Genomic DNA, 19,252 nt, shown 5'->3' with positions numbered 1-19,252 from the left:
GGTCACCAGGGACTTGAAATCTTGAAAAGCTCCACTTAGAACTGAAGTATTTTGGTAGAAAGTTATGTGCTGAGGCAAGACTGTCAGAGGAAGATAGAATGACAGGATTGATTCACAGACCGCAAATAATATTATCAGTTTAAAGTAGCTTAGGCTTCCAAACAAGAGCACTGCCAGTCTTACTTCTCGTTGTAATCACCCTATTCGTTCATGCAAACTGTCGGGCAAATAGATGGGGATAATTAAAGAAGTCCGACAAACTGAGGAATATATTAATAAATTACTAAGCCCTCGAAAATGACATTATGAACACCATGGTAATCAGTAACAAGATAACAACTTTCATTCTTAGGACTAAAAATGATCAGTAAAGAAATAAATAGGTTTGTACTATGAAGAATGGAATCAGTCAAAGGCTGAAAAAGAGTCACATATCCGGGGTATCCCACAGGTCACAGGTACAAATGAATGCAACCGTGCTTTGCCCTCACAATGAGCCACTGACGGTATATTATGGACCAAGACAAAGTGGCCTATACATCCTTAATGTTATCCAGTAAACAGCAAACAAATATTACATGTATGATTCCAAAACAATCCAATCTTCTCAGAAAGGAGGTATCTTACCTAGACTGCTTGTTTTTCTTAGGATCTTCAATAGCAAAGATATGAACAGTACCATGATCACTTGAAACACACAGCAATTCCGAGTCATGGTTAAAGTTGATACTGCAAATAATAAATGAAACTGACTGCAGCTGGCCTAATATTACATTTGTGAAATTAAAAACATCACACATTCAAATAGAATTTAAAGGGCGAATAAATCCATTCTCCCAACATTCTTCTTCCTTGTGAGTGTTATTGAACATGAAATGAGTAAATGTGAACTTGAAGTTTATAGAATCTCTCCAGTCCGTGATTTTGATATTTCATAACATTTTCACTCACATAATAACTTTCTTATCTTCCAACGCTGCTCAGGATCGTGCTGGGAGAACATTGGTCTTATTTGGTACAAAACCCTCTGTGCCTCAGACTGTGATCACAATCTATTAACCCACACACTTTTTAAAAATTACGTTGGTTATACTAAAATTGTGTGCAAGTTAGTTGCATTTATGATGTAAAGACTGAATGATGATGATTGTTTGGTAAAAAGCAAAAAGAAAAGAAACAAAAAACAAAAAACAAAAAACAAAATCAAGGGACAGCAGTTCCTACCAGTAGATATTAGCACTGCCTGATCCTCGCCTGAGTTCATGAAGCTGTGCTCCATTACTTGTATCAAAAACTCTTATTAATGTACCCTGCAATATTAAACCAGCACAAAATGACAGTCCACAGTTGATTCATTCAGGTACAAGATATAAAACAACTATGCATGCAGACAGGCAGTTTTACAATACACAGGAACTACATATCAACTGTTTTCATACTAATTAAGCAGCTCACAAGATCACGTTTTGCAGCTTGTATCCAAACTTGCCTCCCCTAGACTTTAACTGGACAACTGTGATGTATGCTCAAAGATAGAAAAGAGAACTCAGTTTGCATCGAAAGGAAAGTATTGTTAAGGTGAGCAGGAGTAGCACAGTGGAAAGAGCACTAGTGTAGCCCAAGTTTAAATCCTGGACCTGGCGTCATACGTGGGTTGAGTTTGATGTTGATTCTTGTCCTTGCTCCCAATCCCACTTGTGATTGGTTATAACACAAGAAACAATCCAGACAGAAGTTTAACAGTGAAACTACATGTAGCTCTCTTGCCTTCTGCACACATAGTAGCCTGCACAGCCGGCGGCTTTGGTGGGTTTTTGTTGCGGAACGAGCAGCGAGCCTGTGAAAACGAGCTATGAAGCCACATAAAGAATGGTGATGAGAGAGAGGGAGAAACCGTCTGCACAGGTTCTTGGGTTTTTTTATCTGTCCATCCACCAGTGGATGGGAAATTCGGATTGGCTGAGAATGACAAACGAGTCAATAAGGAATTTTGTTAATCCACCAAAGGATAGATGATGGTATCACTTGATCGAAAGTTCCCGCGAAGCAAGAAATTGGAAAATAGCTAACCACAAGTAATTGATTCTGAAAGTATTGAAAAAGGTGTAGCTAAATTGTAAGAGAAGCTCAGAGTATTGTGTCAAAGAAAGAGCAAGAGATGGCGGTTAAACAACTTCTTATGTTGCCACCATATTCGCTCACACAAGAGAAGAAACGTTTTCGTCGAGAAGCCCTGTTATCGTTATTTTACCATTAAAAAGTACAAACGACGACCACGTTGCAGAGATGTTATCGTTACGGCAATCTCTGAAGAAAAACCAGACAAAGATAAATATGATATCCGTGATAATTTAGAATGCAGGTAAGCAATATGTTCAAGGAATACTTCAAACTTTGTCCCTTGAAAGCCAACACTTGGAGACTTTTTATACATACCATAGAATTCCGAAAGTAACGGCCCCCGTTACTTTCGAATTTAGCAGGCAAAAGGGACCGCTACCTACGGGTAGCCGTTACTTTCGGATGGTCAAAAAACGTTTGTGCGGCGACAGTCGTTTCAGACAAAGCGGACGCGTAACAAAAGAAATTAAACATTCCGTTTATGTATGTTTCCAACTACCCACATAAACAGTGCAGGATGTATAAACAAAAAAAGGCCCTAAACCGGTTGTTCCTGTAGGGTGAATCAAAAAATATAATGGTCGCATTATATCGCAATACAACTGATTACCCTACAGTATATCATTTGACTCTGCTGCTAGACAAATACAGTTTATAAATCATAGATTCAAGACAAATTCAGTCAAGTTCAAAATAAAATCACAGATAGCTCTTCAAGTCAATGTTCAGTCCTGCAGTCAGGCTGTTCCATCCGCATGACCTGCGGTTGAGACTTTCTCGTTTAGTGACTTTTTCAAAGGGCCACTACTTTCGGATGAGTACTTCTTTCGGGGGGACAGTAGGAAGGGAAAAAACTAACGTTACTTAAGGGGAGCCGTTGTTTTCGGGGGGGGGGGTGGCGTAAGTAAAGGCACATGGTAAATTACAGAGGTGTCGTACTCTGCGAAACGACATGCAGATAACAGCGGAAACCATGCAGACGTATAACCTCTAAATATTTGCTATAGCACAGTCTGACGGCTCCACTCTACCAAAAATAAATCCGCAAGGCGTACTTGTGGGCTTGTGGCTAGTTTTATTCGTTGCAGGCAATTACTAGAAAGATAAAAGTACAATAATAAATTCGTTCGCGCTAAGAACGTTTTTAACTACCCAGCGCTTCCGTACAAATCGATGTATTCAATATTTTCTCCACAAGAAGTGTAGTTGTTAGTGTGTCTGCCTAGTGAGTGGGAGGCTATGAGTTCAACTCCTAGTGAGACCGGTGCTTCTTCTTTTCTTTCTTACTAATTTTTTTCTTTTCTTAAACATTTACCAAGCGGCAGCGTTTGTCTTTCCGATGCGCGCTTGTGTTAAATGAAAGGAAAAAAATTATGACTGCAACAGAATGATTGAGAAATCGGAAAAAACTTACCTTGAAAACTGCAACTAAACTCGCAACTGTAAGCTGTACAAGAATTACTCAAAACAAAACAAAAGCACAGACAACACAATATGAAACGATACGCCCCACAAACGCCGTAAAACGCTGGCAATGGCTGTCATCGAAGGACCGGTGAAGGGTCACTCGAAATTATTACTATCCAGACTATCTATTGACTATAGGGCAAACAGTGGAGAGTGAGAATGAAAAGTTCCCGTCCAGCATCCAAAATATCCATGATAGATAACGTAGCCAGCAAAACAAGTCATTTGGTGAGCATATTGAGTGATTTCCAGCAGAGACCAACAACCATTTGAATTCGGAGTAGCTCGCTGTGATGTGCGAATCATTTAAGCCCGCGGTAATCATCATTTAATCAGCAGTTTCAGTCAAAATGTGATGAATTAATAGCTGTATTCCCTCACAAAAAAGTCTTTATTACAGTGTAGCGCAGCTGGTAGGACTCAGTCAGGGAATCGGAAGTCGGATGGAAGGGTCGGCGGTTCGAATCCTGGTGTGGGCAGTTCGCATTTATGAAGTAAACAAGAGGCCTAGAGGCCTTAAAGCGGATGGTTTTTCTTAAGTTTGCAGTGATCATCATTGGTTTCTGTGCGAAGAGTGAGGCCGGGTAACGAAATTAAGTGAAAATGGTGAATGTTTTTTCTAAAGAAAAGAGAAAACCTTAGTTGTTATTATCCCCCGCCCCCTTCCCTCCCCCACCCCCTCTAAGGAGATGGGCTTATCAATAATGGACTACCTGCACAGCCTCGGGACATTTAATTTTGGTGGCAAAACGTCTAAGCGTTTTTTCTGTGCGAAGATTTTTTGGGGAAAATTTCCAAGCCCCCCACAACCAAAGATTTGTCCTTTGTGACAGTTCCCTTTTCCTTTATGCTGCGTTGACACTTACGACGACACTTCTCCGACAACTTGCTCAGAAGCGGAAAACAAACTTGCGGTCACATGATCTTAAAATTTCGGGAAAAAAGACAAGTAAATACAAGAGTGAAGGGTATTTCTCACATATAAAAGAACTCCTGATGATCTGTGTGATCTTAGCTTGATAGGAGTCACAATGAGAAAAATTCAGAGATTCCCCTTTACGCGTTAATAGGTAATATCAACATATTCAGAGTTGTAACCAAACAATTACCGTAAAGCCAGCAAATTCTTGGGATGAACATCTTGAAAATCTCGTTTAATCACAGCACTTATACTGGAAAAGAAACACCTGTTCGTTCAGAAATAGACAAAATGACCTCGAGCAAACAAACCCACTCCTTCTGCGTGAGAAAAGAAATCAAAACGCTGGTAATTTTTCGAATGCTATTTGCATACGTGTCGCCCGAATCGATTATACATGATTAGAACACATGGATGCTCTCTAATCAATATAATGTTTTCTATTATTCTGAACAGTTTATTTCGAATGTTACCCCACGTTTTCTACGAGCCGTACAGTAACTGTTCTCATTCGGCTTGCTATGTATGGCTTTGCTCCGTCTTAAAAATGAATGCTAGTTTCTTAAGACGCTGCTGTCTGATCTGAAAGCGCAAACAACATACATTTGAGACATTTGGTCAGATCAAGTGAGCTGCAGGGTAAACATTCAATAAGTCCTTCCTCAATCGTTCGAAACGCTTGTTCACGTTTAAATATTTCAAATCGAAGCAATGCGAAAATAAATTAAGCTCAAAACAACGAACTCCAAGCTTATAACAGCTAAACAAGAGGTTATTTCGATGGTTCTTTATTAAATATACACCTTCGAATTTACTTTGAACACATACAGTCCACCTAACATGTTCTACAAAAAAATGAATATGTTGCGCTGTGTTCTAAAGGCGGCGAAATACGAAAAACAAAAACCCGTACCTCGTATATCGCCAACAACGATATATTGAATACAAAAACTCTCAACTTGGTTGATGTTTCGAGTTTTTCACCTTGCGTGATCAACTTGTTATTGAGAATAGTAGAGAGCGGGTCTACTTTGAGCAACAAATTTTGGCTTTGTTGCTCGTTCCTCAAACTCACAACTTGCCACGCATAAAATCTGCTCACATTTCGCGACAAGTTGAGGGTTTGTGTATCTCGTGAAGCACTCAAAGCTTACCACTTGAAGCCTTCCATGTTGCGACAAAATCAACCTTGAAAACAACATGCAACAGGAGCTACCATTGGCTACAATGTAATTACCTGTAGACTATAACAACTTGCGTTACAATTTGCGACTACCATGAAGGAAAAAAAAAAACACGCGACCTTATTTCTAACGCGAATTGCTTTGCATCCGCGTAATAAAGTAAATTAAAATAAAAGATAAAGTAATTATATAAAAAATGAGACAATATGGAAATTTGAAATCATTCTTCGCGGAAGAAGAACACTTTTCGAGTGAAACTCTCGCACATGATTTTTGGCAAAAGTTTCGGTTAAAAGCCCCTGTCAAAGTTATCGATGGATCGAATTATGCAACCACCTTTGTTGCACACCAAGTAGTCTTTAATTTGCTGACAATACAATATCACAAGAGCTGGCAAGGACTACGCACCACAAATGTAGCAATGTTCGCCTTTACTAGAAAACAATCACGCGAAATACTAGTACCCAGTCTACCTTCTAGGCCACTCATGTTCCTTAAGCTCTGCCAAGTGACATCACGTCCTGAAACCCACAAGATTTTGATAGTTTATTGGGCTTATGCACGCATAATGCATAAGTCCACCAAAATTCCTCTAATAACACAAATCAACTGTAAGTGCCCTTCATAAACACGTGTGAAGCAAAGGTTGAGAACTGACAACAGAACGACAAATGTACAAATGTCACAAACCGTAGGAGTCCATGTAGGCCTGTCAACCCCATTTTACAATGAAATTGTACAGCTCGTATGCATCCCTTATTTTCCTTTCACAAGCCTTGCATGCATGTTCAAATGTCTCAGCCGATCTTTCAATTTTGAAGTCGAAGTGAAGACGCATTTCCAGAGTTTTAAATGTGTTTTCCTCTCTCACGCGCGATGTCAACGGGTCAACCCAGGGTTTCTTATATATGCTAAAACGTCCACGTCCACGTCCAATAAATCGAGTCCGTCATTGCTGAGCATTTTTACTCACTCTCAGCTGAGTGAGCAGTGCCCTAAAACGCCTAAAAACACGCTTAAGGAAAAAGGAAAGAGATCTTCGACCGTCTGCTTCATATTTTTATTAGTGGGTAACCAGTGAAAGAATATGAAGCTGTATTATCAACAAATGGCATTATGGAAGGAAAAGAAAGACAGGGGAAAGTTGCCAAGGTCTTCTCGTCTTCAGCAGAAGATAAGGGTTACGCCAAATTCAAAGGAAGAATATAGATAGGAGAGATTATCTGATTGAGGCCGTTGAGATTTTGAGTTAAAGAACGGTTGTTAAACATAAACATGGTTAAAATAGTAATAGGTTCGATTGTACATTCGGTCCAAGTACTGACTGGAAAATGGCTGAAAATAGCAATTCCAAGCGTCTAAATTTCAAAAGTTCCTGGGGGAGCATGTCCCCACATTCCCTAGGAGGTTAGCAACTTCAGCGCTCGAAAGCATGCCCAAGCCCTTAGAAAGCATGCCCCCAGCCCCTTAGAAGATTTTGAAAAATTAAAGTAGCTAAGAAGTCTTTTCCTTCATTCTGAGTCGAAATATGATGCTTTAAAAGTAACCCTAAAGTAACCATTAAACCCACTGACTGGAGAAATGCTGGCTCTGCATAAGAATTCCTACTGCTGAAAAGTGGTCGAAGCAAGTGCAAAGCATACAAGGAGTAAATTATATCCAAAGAGATACTTAATTATATCTGTACTTGACTAAAACAGCAAGGAACCTTCAATGCGTGAGAAATAATCGTTTCAGCGTGAGAGCGCAAGATTGAATTCGTTTGCGTGAACCTCATGCTCAATGCGTGAGACTTGAGAGCACTGTGTCGGTTTTTTTTTTTTTAATAAACAAAGGTATTACGATTTGTTATACATGTAGCTTCGTTTTAATCGAAAAAGGTCAAATTTCCTGACACAACTCCGCTGAGACGAAATTCCGACAGGCGACATAAGAATCTTGCGAAATGCCGACATGGCTGGTGGCGAATTTCAGACAGGGGACATGGGTACCCCCCCTAACAGGGCCTCGTGGAAATATACGAAGTTTTTGAAAATCACCGAATTTAATCTTCAAAGGACAACAACACAATCTGTAAAAATCATTCGTACCTCTCAGGTTAGGAAGTCTTCCTCGCTTTATTTATTTATTTATTTTTTTTGGCGTATCGCCCTTCGCGACAAAAGCTCGTGCAATTCTTTTCAACTGATTTGTTGAAATCAACAAGTTTCATTTTACGAACACCTCTCTGATTGGTTGGACTAATTGAATAAATAAAAGGTGTTGGAAGAGGTGGCAATAAAAAACCCAAGGATCCGGACAGCCTGTTTCTCCCCGTGCCACAATAATAGCCACCAAAACCCACTAAAACCGCAGCTACCAGGCTACACACGTAGATGTAACTTACAGCACTTAGAGCAAAAAATTAATTAATTATTGGAAAAAATTGTTATTAAACAGCTACTAGAGACAGGAAATGGCTAATCCCAATAGAACAATTTAGATTGAGGTGATGTTCTAACCACAGACAAATGGTGCAATGAGTATTACAAACATTACACTGTATAAGGCACCTTTTCTGAAGCTGTGGCTAGTCGTGTTCCCTGTAAATTCATCGCAATGCAACTCAAAGCAGCTTCATGGGCTGCAATCTCCTGTGGAGCTCGCTCAGTGTTGGCCAGGTCCACAATCTGTACATGTCCTGTCTTACGTGCAGGAAATGCTAATAAAGAGTTGTTACTGCTTGGACATAAGACACAGAGGCCTACAATGTAAACATTCAAATAAAAAATTAATTATGGCATATCTTAAACACTTACAAATTACTAGGTTATTCAGTGGAAAGTTGCATGATTACTGGTTTATGTACATGTAGTTTTAGAAATAATTTTTTTTTTTTTTTGCAGAAATTTGTCTGTGACTGGTCATTTGACTGGTTTGTGTTGTGCATGACCACAGGTAACCAAAGTGACCTATCAGGAAGCTCTGAAATCCACAAAATAAGATTATACAATAATTTTGCACTTCTTCTACAAATCATGCATACTAAATAATTGTTTATAGTCAGCAATACAATCCCAGCAACAAATGCCAGAATTGACTGCTTTACAAGGCCATAGTTTCTAAACAGACATGGAATTCCTCTGAATTGAATTTGAGATATATACAAATGCTAAGAGAAGTTACCTTGGCTACCTGTGGTAAAACTCATAAGCATGTATAACATTGTAAATCCTCTTGGTTGTCTCCAGGGGCTTTTGTTTTTCAGGAGATTATTTACTTCAAGCATGTCTGAGGCAGGATTTCCCATGGCTTGTTGTCTATTTGCCAAGGGTTGCCAGCATCAAAGTTTGTAAAGCAAGATCTGATTTTAGAGGGGTGAAATTTGTCTTGAAATTGGCCGCCATCCTTTCCTGCATGTGAGTTGACGTGTGGATGTTTCGTGGTCTACTTACATATAACAACAATAAACTCATGGCACTGAAATTGCAAGAGTATCAGTAGAGGATATGTATTCATCAAATTTACTGATGCAGAGAGTCCCAAAGATAATGACCAACAAGTAGTGATCGACTGGTAGAGAGATCTGTGATCCACATTACTTTCAACTGATTTTATTTAAAATCAGTATGATTTGTAGTGTTTCGAACTTCTGGAATTAGAGGCCAGTTGTATGAAGAATGGCACACTGAATGAAAATGGATTAAGTCCTTTTTTTGCACAATGGAACTAACAAACTTGGCTATTCAAAAGTGAAGTCAACCTATGGTAACTGTTTCTAGTTGCCTAAACAGATCACAATAGGAGCCCTAACCCCACTAAACTAGTTATAGTTATCACTATCGAACATTTTTGTATGAACTAATTTTTGTGTGTATACTATATCACTCCTACTGTTCCAGTAACTTACGCATCTTACCATGAATATGATCCAAACAATCAACTAAGTTAACTAAACCAGCGCATTCTGTTTAACTCATTCTATCACATGATATTCTTTACATAATACTCTCACGAAGCATTTACAGCAGAGCAGTTTACCACATCTCGTTAGAAAAGACGCAGAAAGTACTTTCTGGAAAAAAAAAAGGTTGCCATCATGGAAACTAATATTTCTTTTCCAAAAATTTCACGCAGTAGAACTTTATAAGAAATAAACTCAAAAAAGTTATAGCGCAACAAAAAATTATGTCAAACTACTCTGCTGTTCCAATTTGATGCTGAAACAAACCATTTGTCTTGATATACGAGCAAATGTATCTCGCAAGCAGAACGGAAGTCGATTTTTTTTTTTTTATGAGACGTAAACAGAAGTATCGCATTACAGTCACCATATATGCAAATTTAGAGTCAAGCTTTTTGACCTCAACGAAAATGTAGCCTGCGTCGTAGACAGTCTAAACCGCGGGTATAGGTATAGGACTATATCGGGGATTTTATGACACGTCCAGCTGCAACGCAGGCTACGAAAACGCTGCAAAACATTTACATCTACATTTGGATTCCTGCAAAGTCACCGAGCCCATAGGCGACCCAAGCCCACAATGCGAGGAGTTATCTTTTTTTTTTTTTTTACTTTTATGCGAACGTTCAGCAAAACGTGACAAGCCTATCACATATACGGCACATAACGACCGAAACGTGACTCTCGCTATGCAGCTTGTGAAGGTGTTGTGTTACAACGGTTTGAATTTGTAAAGATTGTATGGGAACGCAACGGTTTAATTATTCAGTTATTCTTATAGTTTGTGAATAAAATCTACTAATAATCTGTTGCTATGTTGTATTCTTTGTTGTTTGCCAGCTCCAGGTTTCCACTACTAACCTACATTGTACAGAACGATGACTCACCAGAATCACGTTAGATCGGCCTGAGGAGCTGGCAAACAACAAAGAATACAACATAGCAACAGGGTGAGTAGATTTTATTCACAAAATATAAGAATAATTGACTTTTCAAGCAAAACCGTTGTGTTCCCATACAAACCTTTATAAATTCAAACTGTTGTTACACAACACCTGACCTCCATACGCTGCATGGCGAGAGTCACGTTTCCCGTAGTCAAATTCGGTCATTATGTGCCGTATATGTCATAGGCTTGTCATGTTTTAGCTGAATGTTCGCATAAAAATAAAAAAAAGATACCTCCTCGCATTATGAGCTTGGGTCGCCTGTGCCCAGCCCACACATACATGTAAGCTCTACGCCACGTAGGATTACTAAATACAAATAAGCAATCCGAATAAAGGAGATGCCCAGGGCAAAACTGGCAATCGGAAGGGTATGTAACTATTTAGTTGGCCTCGAATTTCTATTATACTTCTATTATACCTTCCAAGTTGTTTTCTCCCAAAATCCATCTTCAGGATCTTTGAAATTGTTTTCAATTTGTCATAGACGAGAATTTCGGCCAGTTCGAAGCGAATTTAATTGATTGTGCTAAAATCGTCATGCAGGACATATTATAACTGGAGTGTATTTTTGACCTTGAAATGTTGCTCGAAGATGGTGAAATGCGAACTCGTGGTTGGGAGACCTTGAAATGCTACTCGAAGATGGCGAAACGCGAACTCGTGGTTACAAGAACCTTGAAATGCTGCTAGAAGATGGCGAAACGCGAACTCGTGGTTGCAAGGACCTTGAAATCAAGAATTTCATGTACCCGACACCACCTAGGCTTGATTTCCAGTCTTTTAGTGAGGCCGCGTTCCTTGCCCCACATTAGGGACTTTAAGCAGCGGAGACGCGGACGGCGACGGGAACGCCGAAACCTGTGAGAGGGCTGGGGAGAGAACGCCGTTGTGTCGAGAATTGACAAACATTAAGCAGCACCGTCGGATCGGGAAACCGCGGTTTCCGCACTGTCAAGCTTATTGACATTACATGTATCGATATTCGTCCTCTGTTTATCAGGATGAACTAGGATCACTTCATTGAAAGAAGTTCGCAATCAACTCTTGATAATCCACGATGAAGGTTGTGTTAAACGATCACGAACTTCTACTCTTGTACGATTTAAACCAGTCGAATGATCTCGACCAACCTTATGATTCCTTTCCTGATTTTAACTTCGATAGTTTGAAGACGACGAGTGCCGGTCCGAATTTCGCTTCCACAAACGCAACTTGCCCCTTCTCGCTGAGTTGTACGATGAAGTAAACGAACTTATTATCAGCAGATGTTTAATCAGACTGGCGCGACAAATCAGTGTGCCGACTGATAAAGATCTAAGTAAACCACTGATCTTACGACTGAAAATCGAAACAGCTAAGCAAGTTTTAATGGTGTCTACCCTTTTAAGTGTGTTAGAATTTCACTATGATGAGCCATTTGAAATTTGAGTACTTCTCGAAAGGAAAAATTTCGATTGAAATTCGTGTAAGTTGTCTTTATTTACATTAGCGTTCAAAAAAATATTTCACGGTACTCACATGTTCGCCGACTGGCTTGAGTTCGCTTCAGATTTCTCGACGTTTCTTTAAAATGAAATATCTCACATGGCAAGAGAAAACAAGCATTAAAGTTCCTCGAAATTAGTAACACGGGTTATTTAGCGTTGACACAGCAGAGGAAACGAAAGCAAAAACTCACGTTTTCAGACAACGCGAAATGAGCTTCACTTACGTCGGGCCCGAACGCAGAACGTCAACTTGTTTCCCGCCAGTCATGCGCAGTGGACCTTTTGGCTTTTCCCTGATCTTGTGGCGTTCCCGTCGCCGTCCGCGTTGTCTTTGCTTAAAGTCCCTATTACCCGAGACCACCGTGTGCGCCTAGTTTCATCAAATCGAGAACGCTTCGCATACTACCGACACAGTTCTTACTTTTTTGAAATTCCTTGTATGTATACACACGGGGAATCCTAGGATGCCTTCTCGGTTTTGGCCTCTGGGCCAAAACCCTACGGGGGCAATAACACTGGACTAATCTCTTATCCCAACCTTACCCCTAACCTCAAGAGCCCCGTGAAACCTACGGCAGCCCAGTAGGGTCACCTACCCTTTTTCATTTTTTTAATGTTTGTTTTAATTTTGGTTTTCATTTTCAAGGTTTTTTGTTTTTTTAATTTTTGTTTCCATTTTTGTTTTTTGTCTTTTAATTTTTGTTCTCGTTTTTGTTGTGTTAATTTTTGTGTTTGTTCTTGTTTTTAATTTTTGTTTCCGTTTTTGTTTCTTAATTTTTTGTTTTTGTTTTGTTGTTGTTTTTCATTGTCATCTTTTTTTTCTGTTCAAGAAAACGAAATAAAAACGCAAACAAAAATTAAAAACAAAAACAAAAATTAACAAAACAAAAACGAAAACAAAAATTAAAAAACAAAAAACAAAAACGGAAACAAAAATAAAAACAAAAACAAAAACGAAAACAAAATTGCAAAAGGCCAAAACAAAATCAGTGAGTGTAGACCACCATGCTTTGCTGGCAGTATTCATGACATGACCGTTGTGTGATCTTTTGGCCGTCAAGCGTAGTCATGCATCGGTTACCATAACCTCTACGGCCATTTCATTGCTTGTCTACTTGTCTTGGGAGAAGAATATAGCAAGTACAAAGGTCACAAAGATTTCAAGTAAAGTCAAGGATATTTCTTCATCGTTGTATAAATAAAAGCATATCATTTGCAGAGCTCTCAAGCCTCACGCAAACGAATGAACTAAGGAACAATGAACTAATTATTGCACGCGCGCCTTCGGAGCTTGCAAGACTTGCCTCATTTGTTTTGGCAATCTGGCTGCGGCCCTAAACTTCTACTGGCTTCAAAAGCAGCGAAGAAATTATTTTCTTATTCTACGATGATCGTTTCGTTGTTTGCGTGTTCTGTGTTTTATTTCTATTTTATTGTTTGAGGTTTTCGTGTTTGCGCGTGATAGAAACTTTACAGATGCAAACATATTGCATGCGAGCTCCTTTTGGCGAAGGAGAAAATATTGGAAGGGACTCATACCTTACTTAGGCCACTGAGGGAAGACTTGAGCATTTGTCACGATATTTGTCTTAATACTCAGAATTTGCCTTTAGGTACCCCACACATGCGTGGCACACAGTACAAAGACCCCAATTGTAGTAAACGTCCCGTACTTACTAATTTCGCGTCATGGATTGTTAAGTTCCCAACTGCAAGTAAAGCATGATGGTCTACACTCATCGATTTTGTTTCGGCCGTTTTCGTTTTCGATTTCGTTTTTGCTTTTGTTTAATGTTTTTGTTTTTGTTTTCTTTTTGAACGCAAAAAACGCAAAACAGAAACCAAAATTAAAACGAAAGGCAAAACGAAAACTAAAACAGAAATTACAAAAACAAAATAAAAAAACAAAAACAAAAACAAAAGTTAGAAATACAAAATTAAAAAGAAATTAAAATTTTAAAAAAACACAAAAATTTAAAAAAAAACAAAACAAAAACAAAAACGGTTGGTGACCCTTCTGGGCTACCGTAGAAACCAACATTCGAGGCCGCATATTGACTTTTAATCAACATTTCACTGTTTACAGTATGAATATAAATATGAATATCTTTAAGGTAGCATGTTGAACTGAAAACAACATTTTACTGTTTCTTAAGTGAAATCCATAGAGTCTTTGAGGTTGGGCCTATATGTGTAATCAACATTACTAAGGGAAATCAACATCTTTGAGGATGCACATGGACATATTACATTTAAATAAACATTTTGCCATTTTTTGAAGTAACGCAAGTTTAGTGCTTTCAAACTTTGAAGCAAAACAACCTTTTTGCTTTATTGTGGAACAGGAACATGTTTTGAGCTTTTTTCTGGTGAAATTAGATGAAAATAAAAAACAAAATATAATCTAAGTTCCACATACATGTATGGTTTTGCACCCAGCCCTGCAATTACTTTCTACATGACTGTACATGTACAAAACATCACGCATTATACTTTAATTTGTATATTATTTTAGATGCTAATTTGCCAGAATTGGATGTAATATCGTGGAGTTTAATGCAAAAATAAAATACTGTAAGGTTTCTGTTTAGGCTTGACAAAATTGATTTGCATTCTGTTTAATTACTGCATTGGCCATGTTAAGGTTACTTCACTTTTACCCCTTTACAACAGCTATTATATACTTAATAGATTCTCCAACAGTCAGTCAATTACATGTAAGTTTCTCATGACAAGTGGAGATTAGTGCACTTTTTTAAATTCAAAATGATACATGTACACATACTTCATCAATATAGTTAGCATATGAGTTTTCTAATAGCATATGATTGTACACTCTTCATATAGTATAGCATAGAGTGCAGCATACCTTTAGGATTAAGTGCTGTCTCAAATACATGAAGTTGTTGAGGATTTTGTGTAAATGTGAAGACTTTTATGAGCTCTGCAAGCACAACTACAATCCTGAAAAACATAAACAAATTTATATTATTAATAACACGATAATCAACTGCACAATACTGCTCCCAACAAAGGCCTGCAATGTAATTTAATCTTTCAAAGTAAAATAAATGGTTTCAAAGCAATACCCATGCACACCCTATGGACAGTCGCAGAAATTCTCAGGTGTAGCAGGGTCTAAAAGTGATATATTTCCTAGAGGGATTAGGGGCTAGATAAAGATTTCTTACCAGGGTTTCAATGCTATCAAATAAACACTTCAGTCTGCTCTTTGTCAATTGATTCAGGTTACCAAACCAAATGAAATGTTCTGTATCTTTGAATTGGCAGAGATAAAGTTTAAGGTGAGATTCTTTCTCACTTATTTTCCATTATAAGTCTGCCTTTGCAAGAAGTGAAAGAGGTCTTGGAGCTACATGTTAGACTTAGACCTTAATGGAAAGGTACAGGAGTACCATAACGATGACAACATCTTGCATTTTTCATACTTTAAAGACTGTACTTTACATCACACTTTGTTTATTCTAAACACAACTGGTTTTATCACTGGTGGTACATGTAGCAGTGCATTTCATTTCATTACTCATGTTTCAGTTATACCGTTTCACAATTTTGGACCCATAGGTGTACGGGGACCTTCAGACTTTGGGGGGTGGGGCACTGACCTTATTACCTGAAAAAAAAAAAAAAAAAAACCTTCACAATTCTCACATCTAATGAAACTGTTATCATTCCAAAAATATTTACTTTGAAACCTTGTGTACTCTGTGACCTCCACTGAGGGCCTAGAAAAATCAGACACTTAAAAAAGAAAAAGTTCATTCTTCCTCATACGAAAAGCTCTTTGTGAAGCTATTCAAAATGGCTCTTTTCAGAGCCACCACAAAAACAAGTCTTGGTCTTTGTTTGTTTTGACTCTTTTGTCATTGTTTTGTTGATGGAAATATCTATCTATCTTGTGCATTTCCAAGATACTCATTTAAAACAGACACAGTGAAACCTGTATTAAGCAGACCCCATATTTAAGCAGATACCCTCTATTAAGTGGACACTAACTCGAGTCCCTAAATTTTCTTCCCACAGTAAAATAAACCTGCACTGAATGGACACCTCTGTTAAGCAGACACGGACACCAATATTAAGCCATTTTGTTGCACAAAACCTGCAATAAGCGGCCACTTCAAGGGCTTTTTACCTCTAAAAGCTCAGCTCAGACTCCTTTAACATTGCTCAGCAATGTCGTATTAAAGCTAAGTAGATTATTCCAGACTGATGCATTGACTGACTGGACATTGTGCTATGAGCAGTCTTTGATCTTACACTATGTTACAAAAGGGTCAATAATTAACTATACATCATTGCTGAACCTGTTTAGAGCAGACACCCTGTATTAAGCGGACACCAATGAGTGTCCGAAGGGTGTCTGCTTAATACAGGTTTCACTGTAGGGCTTTTCCAAAATAGAATACATGTAGCTGAGTGGATCCTTATATCACTTGACCTGAACTCTGCTTTTTCAAGGCAAACATCAGAGAAAGTAGCCTGAAAACCTTTTAGAAAATTTTCTCCTGAGTAGTTTTGCCTGAATTATCAGCGTTTTGCCCAAAAAATTTGAAAAACTTCTGAAACTGGGAGGACTGCAGACCCCCGCCCCCTGGCCTGTGCGCCTATGTTTGGACCAGTAGTTTTCTAACCTGGCAGATATGTACCTGTTGATTATTATTATTATTATTATTATTATTATTATTATTATTATGTACCCTTCTGCACAGGGGAATTGGGTGCTCCCCCAAGAAAATTTTGAAAATCAGGGTGCCTTGAAGTTTATTCTGGTGCATTTTATTGCAAACTGATTTTGTTGAAGGCCACTCTACACTTATCAACTAGGGTTAGTGTTGAAAAACTTTGTAAAACAAGAAGATCTTTTAGATCTTATAACCGCACTTTTAAAATTGAACTGTTTTGTTAATGCTACAGTCACAATGCAAGCAGTCCTTGATGATTCATTGATTACTGTAAACACATCACTTGATCAACACAAACTGTGCTATTGCACCATTAATCTTAGCCTTTGTGAAATCTATGACGACATAATGGTCTTAATCTGGAAGTTGGCTCGGGATATGCCCATGAATGATACAAAAGGAAACAAGTGTCATGCCATTAATAATGCTTTTAATAAACAGCTTTCTTCTTGAAAAGTCAAAATTTAATTTGTTTGTGCTTTGAAGTAGTTATGCAAGTCACACAATCCGAGGGTTTACGCTATCCACGGCTAATTTTAGAATGGTTGTGTTCTTTCCCCTAGCACTGACTTAAACGCTGCAAGTTCTGGCAAGCTCTTGTTTACCTCAGCAAATATTTAATTTTTCTTCAAATCTCTTAACTCGCTGCGATGAAACAGCCAAAGAATTCACTTCATTTGCCGAGACCCACAAGAAATACTCGCAAAATTGCAAATAAATTGATGACTGTCACTTCTGGCGAAATAAACTTGCAAAGTAAACACGATCTTATTTGTCAAGTAGCGAAAAACATAGGCACGCAAGGCGTGCAAGAGTTATTTTTTTGTGAGCTATAAGTCCGGAGATAGGAGAATTCGTGGAACTGTTTACAGTAATGATTTGGTTGATTTGACAAGTTTTTTTCGTTGCGATGTACAGCAAGAAAGAAACTGGGAGTTTATGATGTACATACGATGTTACATCGGTAATGGTAAGATAACTAAATAGTAAGCCATAAAATGTTTGACTGAACAGACTACAGTAATCTGACACGTCTCCAGATTAATGTAGATACCATCTTATTTTCTAACAGGTAATTTTATTCGTGTTTTGATACAACCCACACTGTGATTGGTCTGACACGCGCACATGCATAACTCCCTCACTCACCAATGACGTAGCCCTTCCCCCCGGGGGGGGGGGGGGTGAGAGACTCCTCTATATGGGCCATATAGGTCTGTGCGGCCCCGAAGGGTATGGTTTTTCAGCCGTTTTGGTCATAAATAGGGTATCGATTTTAGCTGATTTTGGCCATTTTGGTCATAAATAGGGTACAGTTTTTGCACTCTAGCCTTGATATGGGTATGCTTTAAGAAGAAGCCACTTTTTCATCATTATCGAAAAGAAAATCAACAAAAGCCCTTCACAAATTTATATGTTTACGGTAATTTAGCATTGGTTTGAACTAGGGAGCTAATTATAACGCAGTTCTGAAACAGGGTTTTGATTTGAGGGTCAGGTCGTAAATAGGGTTTCGAATTTTTGGTCAGGTCAGAAATAGGGTAAGGAATATCGCAGATTTTGGTCATAAATAGGGTAAGGGTTTTGGGAAGCGGGCCGCACACCCCCAATCAATTTTTCTGGGAGTACCCCCTCGGGAGCCCTTCCAGCCCCCAAGAGGAATTTTTGCGCAAAAATACTCAAGTTAAGAGAACTTTTCGCATCTTATACGAGTGGTAAGTTTACTCTTTTTACACAACACAACGCAACAACACTACTTCACCGAAAATTTAAAGAAAGAGAAAAAACCTCTCTGACACGTTGAAAGTCTGATTTAATTAAATTGCACTTTAACTTGGTGCCACACAGTATTCAAAGAACATTTGAACAGTTTTCATACTTTTTACCTTTAAAAATATCAGACGGAAAAGAATGTCATAAAATGCCCATCAAATAAAAATGTTAAACTGCTACTGCAGAGACGTAAAAATACTCTAGAAAGGAAAGCTTCTTTTTTGTTTAATATCCTGGGAACAATAGCCGATAACTTGTAAGCTCTAATTGAATTTACTCCCATATGAAAAACAGAAGTGTCGAGTTACCATTTGTAGCTAAAAATAGCAAACATCTCGTGGGAACAAGTGGCGACGATTCGTCAGCTCTAATTGAATTTACTACCTTGTGAAAAACAAGAGTGTCAAATTACCCATTGCAACTAAAAAATAAAAATATCTCGTCATATTTGCATGCAATAAGAACAAAACAATCGTTACCTGCACTTACTATTGTAAACGTTAGAACTGCTTCAAATCTAAATAGTCTCGTCTCCTCTAAAACATGTCCTAAGAACTAGAAGCGACGATTCGTGACCTCTAATTGAATTAACTCCTTGTGAAAAACAAAAGTATCAAGTTACCCTTTGTAATTAAAAATAAAAATATCTCGTGCCATTTGCCTACTACTCATGAACTGCTTCAAAACTCAAGACTCATCTCG

At 38.4% G+C, this 19,252-nt stretch overlaps 1 protein-coding gene across 2 annotated transcripts in view; it reads right to left on the bottom strand.

Annotated features, from left to right (window-relative positions):
• LOC110047979 (WD repeat domain phosphoinositide-interacting protein 3-like) overlaps positions 1 to 19,252 on the bottom strand; it is a 43,055-nt gene that overhangs the window by 7,341 nt on the left and 16,462 nt on the right. For both annotated transcript variants that reach the window (XM_020753736.2, XM_020753744.2), the window contains exons 5-9: positions 14,941 to 15,035; positions 8,244 to 8,434; positions 1,225 to 1,310; positions 628 to 729; positions 1 to 80 (exon numbers count right to left, since the gene is read on the bottom strand). The exon at positions 1 to 80 is cut by the window's left edge and continues 45 nt beyond it. In XM_020753736.2, coding sequence (XP_020609395.2) covers positions 1 to 80; positions 628 to 729; positions 1,225 to 1,310; positions 8,244 to 8,434; positions 14,941 to 15,035 — 554 coding nt within the window. The remainder of the gene's footprint in view (positions 81 to 627; positions 730 to 1,224; positions 1,311 to 8,243; positions 8,435 to 14,940; positions 15,036 to 19,252) is intronic.

Source organism: Orbicella faveolata, unplaced genomic scaffold (assembly GCF_042242905.1).
Source record: "Orbicella faveolata isolate gen_17 unplaced genomic scaffold, um_ofav_v1 contig_2, whole genome shotgun sequence".
In the NCBI taxonomy this organism is placed as follows: Eukaryota; Metazoa; Cnidaria; class Anthozoa; order Scleractinia; family Merulinidae; genus Orbicella; species Orbicella faveolata.
The sequence above is the reverse complement of the archived record's forward strand: the minus strand, read 5'-3'. Positions and strand labels throughout refer to the sequence as shown.